Source organism: Cygnus olor, chromosome 2 (assembly GCF_009769625.2).
Source record: "Cygnus olor isolate bCygOlo1 chromosome 2, bCygOlo1.pri.v2, whole genome shotgun sequence".
In the NCBI taxonomy this organism is placed as follows: Eukaryota; Metazoa; Chordata; class Aves; order Anseriformes; family Anatidae; genus Cygnus; species Cygnus olor.
The window spans coordinates 159265384-159278666 of record NC_049170.1 but is presented as its reverse complement, the minus strand read 5'-3'; the positions used below and the strand labels follow the sequence as shown (position 1 = coordinate 159278666).

The 13283-nt window shown below is 46.8% G+C and overlaps 1 protein-coding gene across 1 annotated transcript; it reads right to left on the bottom strand.

Moving 5' to 3' along the window:
• Positions 1-4659: 4659 nt before the first annotated feature.
• LOC121065021 (secreted Ly-6/uPAR-related protein 1-like) lies at positions 4660-10698 on the bottom strand. Its single transcript, XM_040547431.1, has 3 exons — positions 10540-10698; positions 6997-7116; positions 4660-6227 (listed from the first exon to the last, which is right to left on the bottom strand). Exons 1-3 carry the CDS (start codon positions 10589-10591, stop codon positions 6016-6018), a joined length of 384 nt encoding a protein of 127 aa, XP_040403365.1. The 5' UTR covers positions 10592-10698; the 3' UTR covers positions 4660-6015.
• Between the last annotated feature and the right edge of the window lie 2585 nt (positions 10699-13283).

Here is a 13283-nt window from a genome sequence, read left to right as displayed (position 1 = left end):
GACTCCAGTGAGACAGTTGTTTGAGCGTTCCATCAGCTACTGATTTGTGAACTGCCTCCAGAAGGGAGTAAAATTCTAGCTCAGAGACTGCCTAAATCAAACATCTCCCATTTCCTTTATCCAAACCAACTCTGCGCTGAGATACTGATTAACAAAAAAACAAATCCCCTAAGAGTCCTTTTTGTGAAGCCTTTGTAGCTCGTGAGATCTTGCATATAGCTTGGATCATCCAAGACGACCACGGCTTGAAGATGACACAGTCACAATTAATGAAAATTATTGTGTTTGGAGAGTCAGTCTTCCAAGATCAGATCAGCACAGGCTGGCTTGTTTAGCCTAACAGAGCATCTCAGACAGGACCAACAACCCATAGAAATACCATCTCTGAATAGGGAGAAGCAAGAGAAATATTTTATTACACGTGTTTTCCAACCTTCACAGCAGTGAGGGTCTGGAATGGCTTCTGCCAGCAGAGCCACAAACATGAATATATTTCAGATTATTTTTTTTTCCTATGAAAGAATTGATAATAAGAAATAAGTATAGATGCAGAGTCTTTTTAGCTTAGGAAACCCTTTGCAAGTGCCGCTTGAGGTTAGCAGTAAAAGCCCCCAAAAGCACCTAGACTGGCTTCCTGTACATGAGGAACACCACCCAGGCCATAAGATCTTTGCACAGAGCTGGCAAGGCAAACAGGAACTTGCAGAAAACCCTGTTGTGATCTGAAGACATCAGCAGGTAAAAAAATGTCCTGGTCATGTGCCCCAAAGGCAAAGATAAACCAGACACCTTTCTCCAGATGGATATGGCAGCTGGGTACAGCAGTTTACTTAAAACCTCTTGTTTTCTCTGAATAGAAGACAAATCTCTTACTATTAACTCTCCCTCTTCACCAGGATGGCTTTCCTCCTCTGCTGTAAGTGCGTCAGAGTCTGTCACCATCCCCTGGGTGTTTGTTTCCCTTTCAGATTTGGATGGCATCCCAAACACAGTGACAGCTGCCTTTACACTGAAAACACCCCTTCCCCTGTGTCTTCTCTCCCCAGGGCCAGGAGATGGGAAGCAGCCAGAAAAGACGAAAACCAAATTCTGGCTTGTTTCTATCCCAGCTTTACGAGGACACCAGCCGAGGTACAGAGTGGCAGGGTTCAAATAAAGGCGCAAATCCGCTCCCAGACATTCAAGGCTGCTCCTTACCCAGCTCTTTGCAAGCCCAAAGGTACTGCAGAAGTAAATGCACCAAGTGAAGCACCTTGACTTGACTCCCCCTCCTTTTCCAAGCCATCTTTTTTTCTCCCATTTCCAGATTTTTGTGTAAAACCAATTTATTTTGCAAGGAGATGAAGGGATGTTCACTCCACGTCAAGGCTGTGTGTTAAAACAAGAGTTGGGCAATGCTTCTATGCTATCATTGATGTGATCACGGGCACATCAAGTTGCTTTCACAGTGGGGAGGAATTCAACATGAAGAACATAGTCAACCTTTGAATTCAGAAACCTGCTGGCCAAAGGCAGCCTGGAGTGTTTTTGTTAGGATAGCTGGGTTCGATTTTGGGACTGTGGCCCACGAATTTCATATACCAGGGCTTTCAGTTCCCTTTAGTATCGTGGATCTGCAAGGATTTCCACAATATGCCCAGGAGGAAGTAACTTAAAGCTAAATCTTCACTGGAGATGTGTTACAGGACAACGTCTGGAGCTACCCATGTATGACATGGGTCACACTCCACATCATTCATGTATTTGTAATAGGGGCAGACTGGGAAGGGGATTGGGACCAAATTCTCACGGGTCCAGACCAGCCTTGGATAGGGCACAGAATGATTAAAAACCTTGTATTTTTTAAAACCTCATGGCAAACTTGAGGCTAGAACCCCAGAGAACAAGGATGAAGACCTGCAGGGAAGTCAGTCACTGCAGACAAGGTCTGTCTGCCCCATCCTTTTGCAATACCCTGAGCAACCCTCTTGAGTTCTTGTTCTTCAAGTGACCTTAAATGACTCTGCTGAATTGAGATACCAACCATGATGCTTTCTTCCCTGCTTCATGAATATATCTGCCTCAGTCACTCAGAGGTTTTCTTTCACCACATTTTTGGGGGATTTGCCCTGTTCTCAGACTCGGGGTTGTACTGAATAAAGAGGCTTAGGATTATTATTATTTTTTTTTCCCCTGCAGTCAGGGATGTGGGAACTGTGCAGGAGAGACATGAAGGTATCCGAGAGAGGACGTGCCAGTGTGTCAGAGGCAGCCATTCCAAGCCAACCACGGCCTAATGTGGAAAAACAGACCTATTTTAAGAAGAAAAAAATTTCACATGATAGATTTTAGATGAGAAATAATTTGGGAGTGATATTGAAAATGGTATTGCTCCTGTTGCTCTTCAGTCCTGCCAAGCACGTTCTATAATTAATAGCTACTTCAGATGAAGTGACTTTCTTTTGAATGTGCAGTATTAAACATTTAAATCCCTATCTGTAAATATAAGACTATGGCAGATATCTCCATAAGCCTTGCAGCTACATGCTAATGTATATTTATGTTCTCGATAGGTATTTTTAGCAAGAACTACAAGTTCTTTCTCTATTTGATTACATCAGAGCTCTATTTTACATTAAGCGTCTGGACTGTGCAAATATCCCCTTCCTTTTTTTCTTCTCTTGGAGTTTCACAATAATTTCTGCCCTCATCTCCTCTCTTTTGTTTTCATGCCCAACTGTATTAATGCACCTTCCATGAGGGCTATATGGGTTTATTTTCCACTCCCTCCCTGTGCAGACAAAACATCTAAAATTAAAAGAAATCAAGCAGCAAAACATCCCCTGGTGTTTCCCACCTTGCAGCTTGAGCCAGCCTGCAATCAGGACACACCAGGATAACTACCGCTGCTCACATCTACGCGTGATGTAAGCAATGTCTTGCTGCGACTCGTGGAAAGTAACTGCAAATGATCCCTGCTGGAAACTCCATTCCTCAAAGTATTAACCACTCTGGTTGTGTAGCTTTGCTCTCCCACTGCACCACTGATGCATTTGTGGGAGTCAAAGCAACAGGATTGAACCCAGGTCCAAACTTCAGCTGGAAGAAGACACCAGAATGGTTCTCTCCAGCAGTTTTTCCAGCAACGCAAGGAGGTAACACCTTTTTCCAGCCAATATCACACAGTGTGGGTCTGAACCATTCTCCTCCACTCATGATTCTGGGTCTAAGACTTAAAGGATGCTATAGACCTGCTTTCCTGATCCAGCCTGAGCCAGGTCCGGGTGCACATTGTGTTTGCATAGCATGAACAATCCTTTGAGATGCTCACTCCACCTTTAAGAGTCACGGAGCCCACAGTGAAATGCCACCACGGCAGACACACAACCCTGACAGTCACCTGGAGGCAGGACTCATGTGGGCATACCAGTAAGAATACCCTCACCAACTGGGTATGCAAACACCTCCCTGAAATTTTAGTCTCTGCTTTGCTTTGATCTTTACTTTCTAGGTAAATGAAAGCTTTGCCTCCAGATTTGCAATTGAAAGTGAGTGATGAGGATCATGCACCTGTAGGGCTGCCCCACATTTGCAGAAAGGCTGGGAGGTGGAGGAAAAAACAACTGCTTGTCTGGATAAAACATTAGGCATCAAGAAATGCCCTCAAGCCTAGAAATAGTGTCTCTGGCCCTGCACAGAGTGATTACTGGGATGAACAAGCCCCAAGACGGGCAGGTAAAATCCTCCACGACACCTACAGCAGTGCCGGATGCCACCAACTGCACAGCCTTGTCTTGCAGGGCTGAGAGGCTGCACATCTTTTTACAGTCCATTGGAGACACTTCTCTCTCTGTTCTATTTTATTCAGCCTATATTTAAACTTCTCCCTCTGTATGTCCTCTTGACCCGGAGATGCAAAATTCTGCAAATGCCTTTGAATCTGCTGGCAGTGTCCTGCATTTACTGGGGCAGCAGTGCTTGCTGGACTTAACTCCTAGGTACCAAGCAGCCAGAATAAATAAAAGCAATAGCAGAAGCAGCAATTTGGTGCAAATCAAAGCAAGGGCTCCCAGGGATGACTGTTTGTCTTGTGGCTTAGGACAAACCCAGCATGAACAGATGAATATTACTGCAAAAGTTTGCACCCCTGACACATTGTGCTAAAGGCTTTTCATCTTGCCTAGTATAGGAATATATTACAAGCTTTGAGCCTTTTGCTCTGTTTTCTACACTAGATGCTCACTGCTTTTGCAGTGTAGCCATACTAACAGGGAAGTCCCAGATAACAGGAGACTGTCAGCTCAGTGAGATGCAGGATGCTCACAGCCAGCACCAGGTGACACAAGGAAGGCAGCAGTCCCCATCTGCAGCATCTTTGCTCAAGGCTGCCTGCTCCCTTGCAGTGCTGAGCTCAGCTGGTTTCCCTTTTCCTGCTGCAAGAGAAGCTGCACTGGGAAAGAAATCCCATACCCCAGATAAGCATCCTGTAGCTACTGCATGGTCCTTCACCCTTCTGCCACACTCCTTCCCATCTTCTCCCACCAGCTCTTGCAAGGAGAGCTTTGCACTCCCCTGCTTGTCCCCTTCTGTATCTTTTCCCCTCTCTGACACTTCCCTCCTCAGCCAGAAAACCATCCAAAGATGTGTTGAACACACAAGAAAGACTCTGAAGGCTGAAAATGGGAGGATCCAACTTTATTCACTGGATTCTCATACAGAATTCCCCCTTCTTTTTCCTTGATTTTCTTGGCTGATGTCTTGTATAGAACCAGAGTGAAAATGGAGTTTAGCATAGAGGAGGTCACAGGGGCTTCATGAATGGAGCTTTCATGAGGATGGTGCACGGGATGTGCCCTTGCTCCCCTCTGCCCCTGTTCTTGCAGGTTCCCTTTTGCTCCCCTGGATGAGCCAAGGAATAAGACCAAAGAGAAATGCAAGCTCCCCTGCTGTCCCCTCCCAAAAGGGGCCATAAACTGGCCACGTCTAGCTCATTTGGGTCAGCTTCCACTCCTTCTGTTTTTACAGCAGAAAGGGCATCAAACTCAAATCCTACAGCTACTCCAAGGGAGAATGGAGCAAGTCCCCAGCAGGGCCTGGTAGCACCATTAACCAGCATCGAGTGGAAAGGTTGACTTTAGAGCTGAGGGTCTGGAATAATCATTTATTTTCCTTTCCTGTGGCCCCTGCTGTGAAGGGATGGGGGAGGGCAGGCTAACAGAAAAAGTTGCTTGAAACAGCTTGTGAAACATCTGGAAAGAGAAAGCCTGGGGCTCTGATTGCAACCTGAGCTCAGGCAAAGGGCTGGTGGGGGTTGGGCTGGCCAAACTTCTCGATTTGCTTTTACGAGTCTAAACTGCCTTGGCTTGTTCGTCCTGGGTAGCTTATCAGCTTTCCAGAAATACTTTCCATCTCAGTGCATGATGGCTGAGCCCTTCTGAACTCATTCAATGGCTAATTCTAGATAAAGTTAAGTGCCAGCTCTCTACATCTGCAGACCACACTCTGTTGAGCAGGTACTGGGAGGGTTCCAACATCCATTTGCCTTTGGAGATGGCACTCAATGTGGAAAGAAAAGAAGCCAAGATGCTGATGGAGGGTTCCAGCTTTTGAGGGGGTTGTGCATTGAAATATGATAGAAGCACACGGGTGCACGTTTTGTGGGAGCTGAGGAAGATCTGGAGAAACAGCATCGTTGTGTCCAGCGTGCCTGCATCCCCTGCTGTGGCTGAGGCTCATCTCCAAGCTTCACCGTGCTTCATGGTGAGGAAAGCTGCAAGGTGAGATGTGGGTCCTGGGGACAAGAAGCAACCACAGATGGAGAACATCTGCTTAACAGCTGAAAACGGGAAATTTGAAGGGTTTAGGTCCAGGCGCCCAAACTTTTGGCTGAAATCCACTTGAATCCACAACACTGAAGATGGGTGAAGACACACTTGAGCAAAGAAGGTTTTCTCCCAAGGCATCTAAAAGTTTACAAGGCGTCTTGGCAGAGAGAGGGGAGGAGATGCTTTGGTCGGAGCAAGGGTGCCCATGGCTTCACAGAGCGCGCTGGAGGAGCATGCCAACAACCAAGGCCATCAGGCCCAGTGCTGAGGAGCTGCTTCTCTCCCCCCTGCTGCTCCTGGTATCATCAGAGCAGAGGTCGGTGTAGCAGCACGATGTGGGCCTGCTTGAACCTATCCCGTCGTAGTTGACACAGGTCTCATCACACTTTCTGGTCACGGTGATGTTGCCGAAAAAGGGGTAACCTGAAATGGATGCATTGGAGGACGGGGAGAAGGAGAAGAGAGAGAAAGAAATGGTGAAGAAAAGCACAGAACACTGGAATTGAGCGCCACTGGCTTTGTGCAATGGATGGGAGTGGAAAGCACAGTGTTTTTAGGTAAACAAAGTTAAATAAGGGGTTGACTGTCTTTAACCCACAGGTGCCTGTAACTCAGACTGTTCTTTGTAGGAACAGGTCCTCTGGTTCTCCCTGCTGTCTCCCTCTGTCCCTCCTGCTCCTTCCAAATTTCTTCTAGTGCAGACAAGGGACACAAGTCCCTGCATGTTTTTTTCAGGGGGGTTGCTCCTGCGATAGCTTTTCATAGGAGATGGCAATGCCAAGAAACACTGGTGCAACACTAACATAGGTTGTTTTTTCTCTCTGGGGAGAGACTTGGTGTTAGGTGAGGGTGTCTACAAATGACAGAGGCCCTGGGTTTCTGCAGTGTGTTTGCACACATCTGCAATGTCAGGATCTGTAATGTATAGGGGTAGGAAAGGCAAAACAGACCGAGTGAGTGGGGCGAATGCCGTGTGCTTCACTATGAAGCCCTGAGTCTGATGGACTTCTCTGCTTCCCACCCTGGATAACTCCACCTGGATTCTTACAGTTAAAGGATAACCCAAGGATAACCCAAGACAGGGTCTGGGAAAAGGAGAGGGAAGCAGGGGAGAAGTCCAGGAGATGGTTTGGCCCACAAAGCCAAAAATCATCTTGCTCGATTGCCACTCAAAGAAAACAAAGAGGCTTACCTGTGTCTACAGAGTGCAGCGTTGTTGTGCACACCTTGGCTTTCGGGGGACACAGGGTGGGTGTTCTGCACTCAGAAATGTCTGTTGGCTCCTTGCACGTGTAACACCGCAGGGACTGGGCTGCAGAGGTGAAAGGAAGGGATTTGAGTCAGTCACAGCAGCAAAGGCAGACAGCAAGTCTGCAGATTCTCTGCTCTGTGGTAGGGATTATGTGACAGTGCCTCACCCCCACAACCAAGGTACAGAGACCTTGGAAACTAAGCACAGCTGGAGACAGTAACAAAGCTTTGTCAAGGGCAAAGACCAAACCCCAGCATCAAAGGATGAGGTGGGTGTTGCAGGGAGCTGGGCATCATCACTACTTTGGGGGCTCAGCAGCCTAAAAAGAGCAGATCTAGAGGGAAATCTTGCTTGAGCAGCTTGAATAGCATAGTTGGAGGGTCCTGGGCCATCAGCAGTTTGGTGAGCAGTCTGTTCAGGTGCATTGCAGCGTGGTTGTTTGCTGTTGTTCTGCAGACTCAATGAACAGGACTGTATCAGCTTCTTAAAATGAATCCAGTTTTATATAGAGGGAATCAATCTGACCAGAATTACGACATTTTGCTGTTTTGTGCATCCTCTGTAAGAGCTGGTGCAACACAGGGCGACGTAGCTCCTTCTGGTTAGAGCAGCATTCACCTGCAGCCCCTCCACCCACAGAGATAGTCACTGAAGTTGAATTTCCAGGGCTCCTTCATGCTTATTTAGAGGGTTTTCTGCAAAACTTAGTAACTGAGAGCAGAATTTAAATTTCAGAGCTGTACCAGAGCTCCTAAGGGATGAATGTGTCCTAAAAACACTTTCATCAGGGGCTGTTGCTGGTTTTTAAAAGCGATGATGCTACAAAGCTCTCGCTGGCTGCTGCTGACACAGGGACACCTTTACATATGCAAGCCTTGATCTCAGCAGTTGCTCAGAAGTCTCCGTACGAGACCTGCCCATCCACAGCCAGCAGATATGGAGCGTGCATGTTTTTTTTTCGGAGTCGTGCTGGTTTGGCTAGATGACAGAAACCAGCCCAATCTGACGGTTTCTATCCTGTGCATTTTCCAGCAAGGCAGCAGCAGCTGAAGAGCCACCCAAATGTATCCACTGCCATCTATTGACAAAATTGCGGAAAGACGGTGTTTTCTTGCCGCTAATTCTGCAGCACCTGCTGTTGGAGAGAAACTACTGGGACTGTGCAATAAGGATAAATATTTCCGAAGGCATTTGTTTGAATGCTTGACTTCAGAATGGATTTTCAGGGCATCTATTTCTTTTAGCATCGCTTCTGAAAAATTCAGCTGTGCAGCAGAGTTCTCATGCTGCAAAAGTTTTCTCCATCCTCCTTGCAAAGGTAGGAAGGGCTTTTTAGTTTGAGAAGTGGTGGTGTGCTGGTGGCCATCTCCTCTGTCAGCAGGTGTGGTGGAGCCATCCCTGTTTACCCAAGTCGAGGATTTTGGTAGATCACTTCAGAATGACCCAGAAGAGTTTGTTTATTTTTTTAAATTATTATTATTATTTTTTGTGCACTTATAGTGAACACTGGGAGAAATCACAATTATCAAGCTGGCAAGCATGGGGATGCTCGTGGGTGTGTAGGACCTGCTTGTGTATGGGTGGAGCAGTGCTAATTTAAATCATCTGAGAAACTGGTCTGCAACCTTGGGCTGAGCTGATTTCCAAACCTGACCATTTTTGTGGGTGAGCAGGACAGTACCATGGGGTCTGGACAAATTGCTTCCAGTCAAGAGTAAGTTTAGGTAAGAAAACCATCACCACCTCACCCCTTATTATTCCACTGACTCTGTGTGGGGCACTCAGAAGACACTATTTTTTGGGGGGAAGATTGCAATGGAAAAGGAAAGCCCCAGACTGTAAGGACTAGAGCAGAAGAACTGATCATAGAGGATAGTGCTGTGTCCAGAGCTGAGGCCAATAATTACTGTCCGTCACTTTCTGACAGCACCTTCCACACCTTGATTCCAAACTTCTGGAGGGTAAGCAATATACCTTGAGCCATGGATATATTCCTGAGCTGCAAGTGCTGTCTAGGCCAGCTGCCTCCCATAGCATTATCCCCCCCAAAAACATATCTGCCTCAGTCTCAACTATAAAGCAAAGGATGGTGATGCCTCTCTGCTCCCATAAAGTACTTCAAGACCCATGGGTGGAAACTTGCTCTGTCAGCTCCTCAGCAACCCCATTAAACCCAGGGCAAGACTAGAGAGGGGCAAAGAAATACATAACATGCCACTTCTGAAGTGTCTTGAAAGAAAAACAAAACAAAACAATAAAAAACACGTACTGAAATGTAATAAATTGCTGTAGTAGTATGGAAGTAAGTGCACCTGTCCTGGTTGAGCCCTATGGTGCGTTCAACCCAGAGCAAGTAAGGAAATGAAATGTTCAGCTGGAGTTGGGTTGCCTTCAAAGACATGTGGAAAGAGAAATGAGGGTACAGGAATAAAAAAAAAAAAAAAGACGATGCAGCTTGATGAAGAGACCCAACGCACTTCTGTGCAAAATGAATTGCAAGGTGTATGCCTTTCAGCCTTCCTTCATTTGCAACTTCCTGAAGGTCAAAATGCCTCCAGATGAGGGTGTTCAAGACCTGCCCAGGCTGCCTTTCTTTTCAGATCTTTCAGAGTCCAATTAAATCTGCCTGAGGATTTCTGGCACCCGTGGGATAGAGGCTGAATCACAGAATCACTGAATGGTTTGGGCTGGAAGGGACCTTAAAGATCATCTAAGTTCAACCCCCTGCCACTGGGGAGGAGGGACACACACACATGACTGTTCCAGATCAAAAAAGTCACAAAAAATATGGAGCAAGAGCACAACAATGACCAAACCTCACTGCCAGTTTGCCCAAGACTCTGATCCAGCAGAAACAAGCCCAAACAGACCCAAGGGAATTTCTTATCTCCACCCGTCTCCTAATCTCTAGAAATCAGTGTAAGCCCTGGAGCTGGTGGTTTCATTAAGCTTCCCCAAATCCCTAGAGTTATTTTTCATACTCTCGCCCATATCTTGCTCTCTGTTTTTCAGCGCTTCCAGCAGCCAGCTGTGAGGTTGTAGGGATGTCAGGAGATCAGGATGAACATACCCCATCCCATCCCCGAGGGAACAGGTTGGCAGCTTGGCTGGAGGCCGCCAGCTCAGGTCCTTGCCCACACTTGCTCTCCCTGTGCCGTGTGGCTGTCAGTCACCCCTTAGCCTTATGAAGCTTCGTGTCAGTCCCCTCCACCCCAGGGTGTGGTGTGAGTGGGGCCGGGTGACCTGTGACCACCCATGGGTCCAAATGGTCTGCACTGCTCTCCAACAGCCATCACTGTTCTTCCCACCAGGAAAGTGCATCTTCTTTCCCCACTCACCCTCTCAGTTGACCTTCTTAAATACATAAGGGCATTATTTCCCCTATCTAGGGATTACCAGGTCTTTCTGCATCGCTGCCTTTCCCCTCCCTTCTCAAACATTTCCAAGGGGGTCCCCACGACGTCAGGAGTGTAGGGTCCTTACCTAGCTCCACACACGCGAGGCCAAGCAGCAGCCCCACCAGAAGTGACTTCATGCTGAGAGCAGATCCGTGCAACCTGGACAGTAAAGGCAAGCAGCTCCCAGGGAGCTTTATATGTCTTTCCACCCTCCACCTCCTCTTGATCCGGTGGGCGGATTCCCCTGGGGTTAGCAGGGGAGAGCTCATCTCCAGCCTGGATTGGGATTTGTAGAGGAACGAGTTCCCAGAGAGGTGACATCACCGCGATGAGCAGACTCCTGCCGTACCTCATCTCCTCTTCGGGTTTATGACCCGGGGCTGGTCCCATGGAAAAGGAAAAACACAGCTTGTGCTGCAGGGGGTGGCCCCATGCCGGTGTTTGGATGGGGAATGTGACAAGGTATGTTTGTTACTTCAAATCTGGCTCTGCGAGCCAAGAGCGGAGTTGTGTCATGAATGTTGTGTTGGGCAACATCAGGCAAGGTGCAAGTGGCAGCAGGCTGGGCTTCCACACGTGTTAGCTCAGCATCACCAAAACCTGTGCCGTGTTTTCACGCCAACTGCTGCCTGGCATGGCAGGCAGGAATCTGGCATGGCTGGATTTTCCCACAACATGCCTATTTTCCCAAATTCAGTGCGAAAACAAGCATATTTTCTGGCTCCCAGGGGCTTAGTTGTGAACTGAGCCACAATGCTGAGCTGGTGGGCATGGGAGGCACTGAAAGATCAGTGGAGGGGAACATGGGTGATGGTACCTCTAAGGATGGGATTCGGATATGTCATTTTATTTCAGGTCCTGGGTCATGCTGGCAGAACAGGGAGCTGAGCCTTTTTTTGCAAAAGCATCAACTATTTACTGGATTTTATTCTGAAGATGAGAAATAAACCCAGCATGGAGCAATGGATCTATTTTCCTGCTGCAGTACCTTCCTGATGGAAAGTTTTCCTTTAACATGTATCAAGGTACCCCCTTCAAACATGCTTTTTTTTTTTTTTTTTTTTTTTTTTTTTTTTTTTCAAGTCTTATGCAATATCTGTGGAAAGAACCTAAAAATTTTCTAGTTAGGGAGAAATGTTTTGCTGTTCTCTTTTGACCGAGCCAATGACATTTTTGCATTTTGTTGGAAAATCTGACTTTTGGGGGTTTTGATGTGATCCAGGACACAATTTCCCATAAAACAGCCGAATAAGCCACAGCATAAAAGTTTGTGAAGCACTGTGAAGATCTCAGAGACTTCAGGGACTGGGACAAGGTGAGTGCACAGGATGATTTGTGACCATGGGGTTGCTGGTCATAGGACCACTGTGGTGATGCACATGGGTATTGCCAACCTTCCATATCTCTTTTCCCGGTTTGAAAGTGGGGTATTTTTGGGAAAATACAGCTCCTCCAAGAGTTCAGGGTAACTCAAGAAGCATTGCTAATGAAAATTTCCACAGCCATGGATAGCACAAAGCGGATCGAGTCGGGACAGCAGGATTGGTACTGTGCCGTGGGAAAGGGAGGGGAAGACAGGCACCTTAATGCTCGCCCAGCAGCTGTGAGAGTGAAAACCATTGTTTATCTTCATTTTTATCTTGCTGTGCCATCAGAGAACAGGTACATAAAGGAAAACAGTGCAAACATACCTCCATGAGTATATAGAAAAGACCATGCTGTGAAAACCGCCAGACCTGGTTACATCCAGAGCCTTTCTGGTAACTGGGCAGTTCAAAGCACATTTGAGCAGCATTTTAAAACACTCAGCAAACTGGAAAAGATCCAGTACTTTAGGTATTCAGTGTGGTTATTCCTCAATAGGTAAGCACAGTAGGGTGGGCAGCCTGGTGTTCACACCACTGAAAAGCTTCTTGACAGACTGTGTGTGCCTTGGTGGGATGGAGAGGTCCCCATCGGGACATGCTAATGGTCTGCTTGTGCTTGAAAGATATTGAGAAAGCCTGGGAATAAATCAGCCTGGTTGAAGGAATAGTGCATAAATTGGAGACTAAATGAGTTTGTCCAGCTTGGTGGAGGTCGTCCATCACTGCGGTGTCTGGACATGGTATGCATCAACATGGAAGTATAGTTTGCCTCTGACCAGTGCAAAACCAATTAACTTTGTCTAATGGCTTGACAGGGTTTGAGATCCGGCCATAAGGCAGAGCATTGGAAAAATATCACAGGCAGGGCTGTTAAAGCTCCTGCAGACTGTGCAGGAGAACCAAACTTCAGGGACAGAAAAGTTGGGAGAATGCCAGTAAAAATATTGAGGAAAGGGAAGACCTGCAAATAATAGCTGATCTAAAGATAACTAGGAGCCTCCGGTGAAACTTTTCCCCTGGGAAAAAGAAATACCAAAACCAAACCAAAACAAAAACCCAAATCATAGGTGATAGCAAGTCATGCATTAGGCTGCGAGGGAGACTGATTCAGGAAATGCTAACCTCTCCATATGAAGCCCTGGTTGCTTCTCACATGGAATATTATTGTTCTGTTTCCTGATGGAAAAAAATGGAAATGGTAAAAATGACAAAACTGTAACACCAGGATCTATCCCAAGAGATGACATTGGAAAACACTGGCCCTATTTAGCCTGGCAGAGCAGAGTTTGGAAAGAAACACAGTTGTTACCCAGAAATATATTGCAAGAAGAGAAAGCAGAATTTCAGAAGGAAAAAATCTTTATGCTAAAAGATCACACTGGTCTAAAGCTATATGCTGGGAGCCCCCCAGCTGGAAAGCAGCTCTGCAGAAAAGGGATGGGGGTCCTGGTGGGCACCAAAT

Bases quoted from the DNA above. Each gene is read 5' to 3' on its own strand.
- LOC121065021 (XM_040547431.1), bottom strand. From the start codon at position 10,591: ATGAAGTCACTTCTGGTGGGGCTGCTGCTTGGCCTCGCGTGTGTGGAG. The intron at 7,117-10,539 runs GTAAGGACCCTA...TCACCTCTGCAG, and splicing joins CCTCGCGTGTGTGGAGCTAG to CCCAGTCCCTGCGGTGTTAC. The intron at 6,228-6,996 runs GTAAGCCTCTTT...CATCCATTTCAG, and splicing joins GCTGCACTCTGTAGACACAG to GTTACCCCTTTTTCGGCAAC.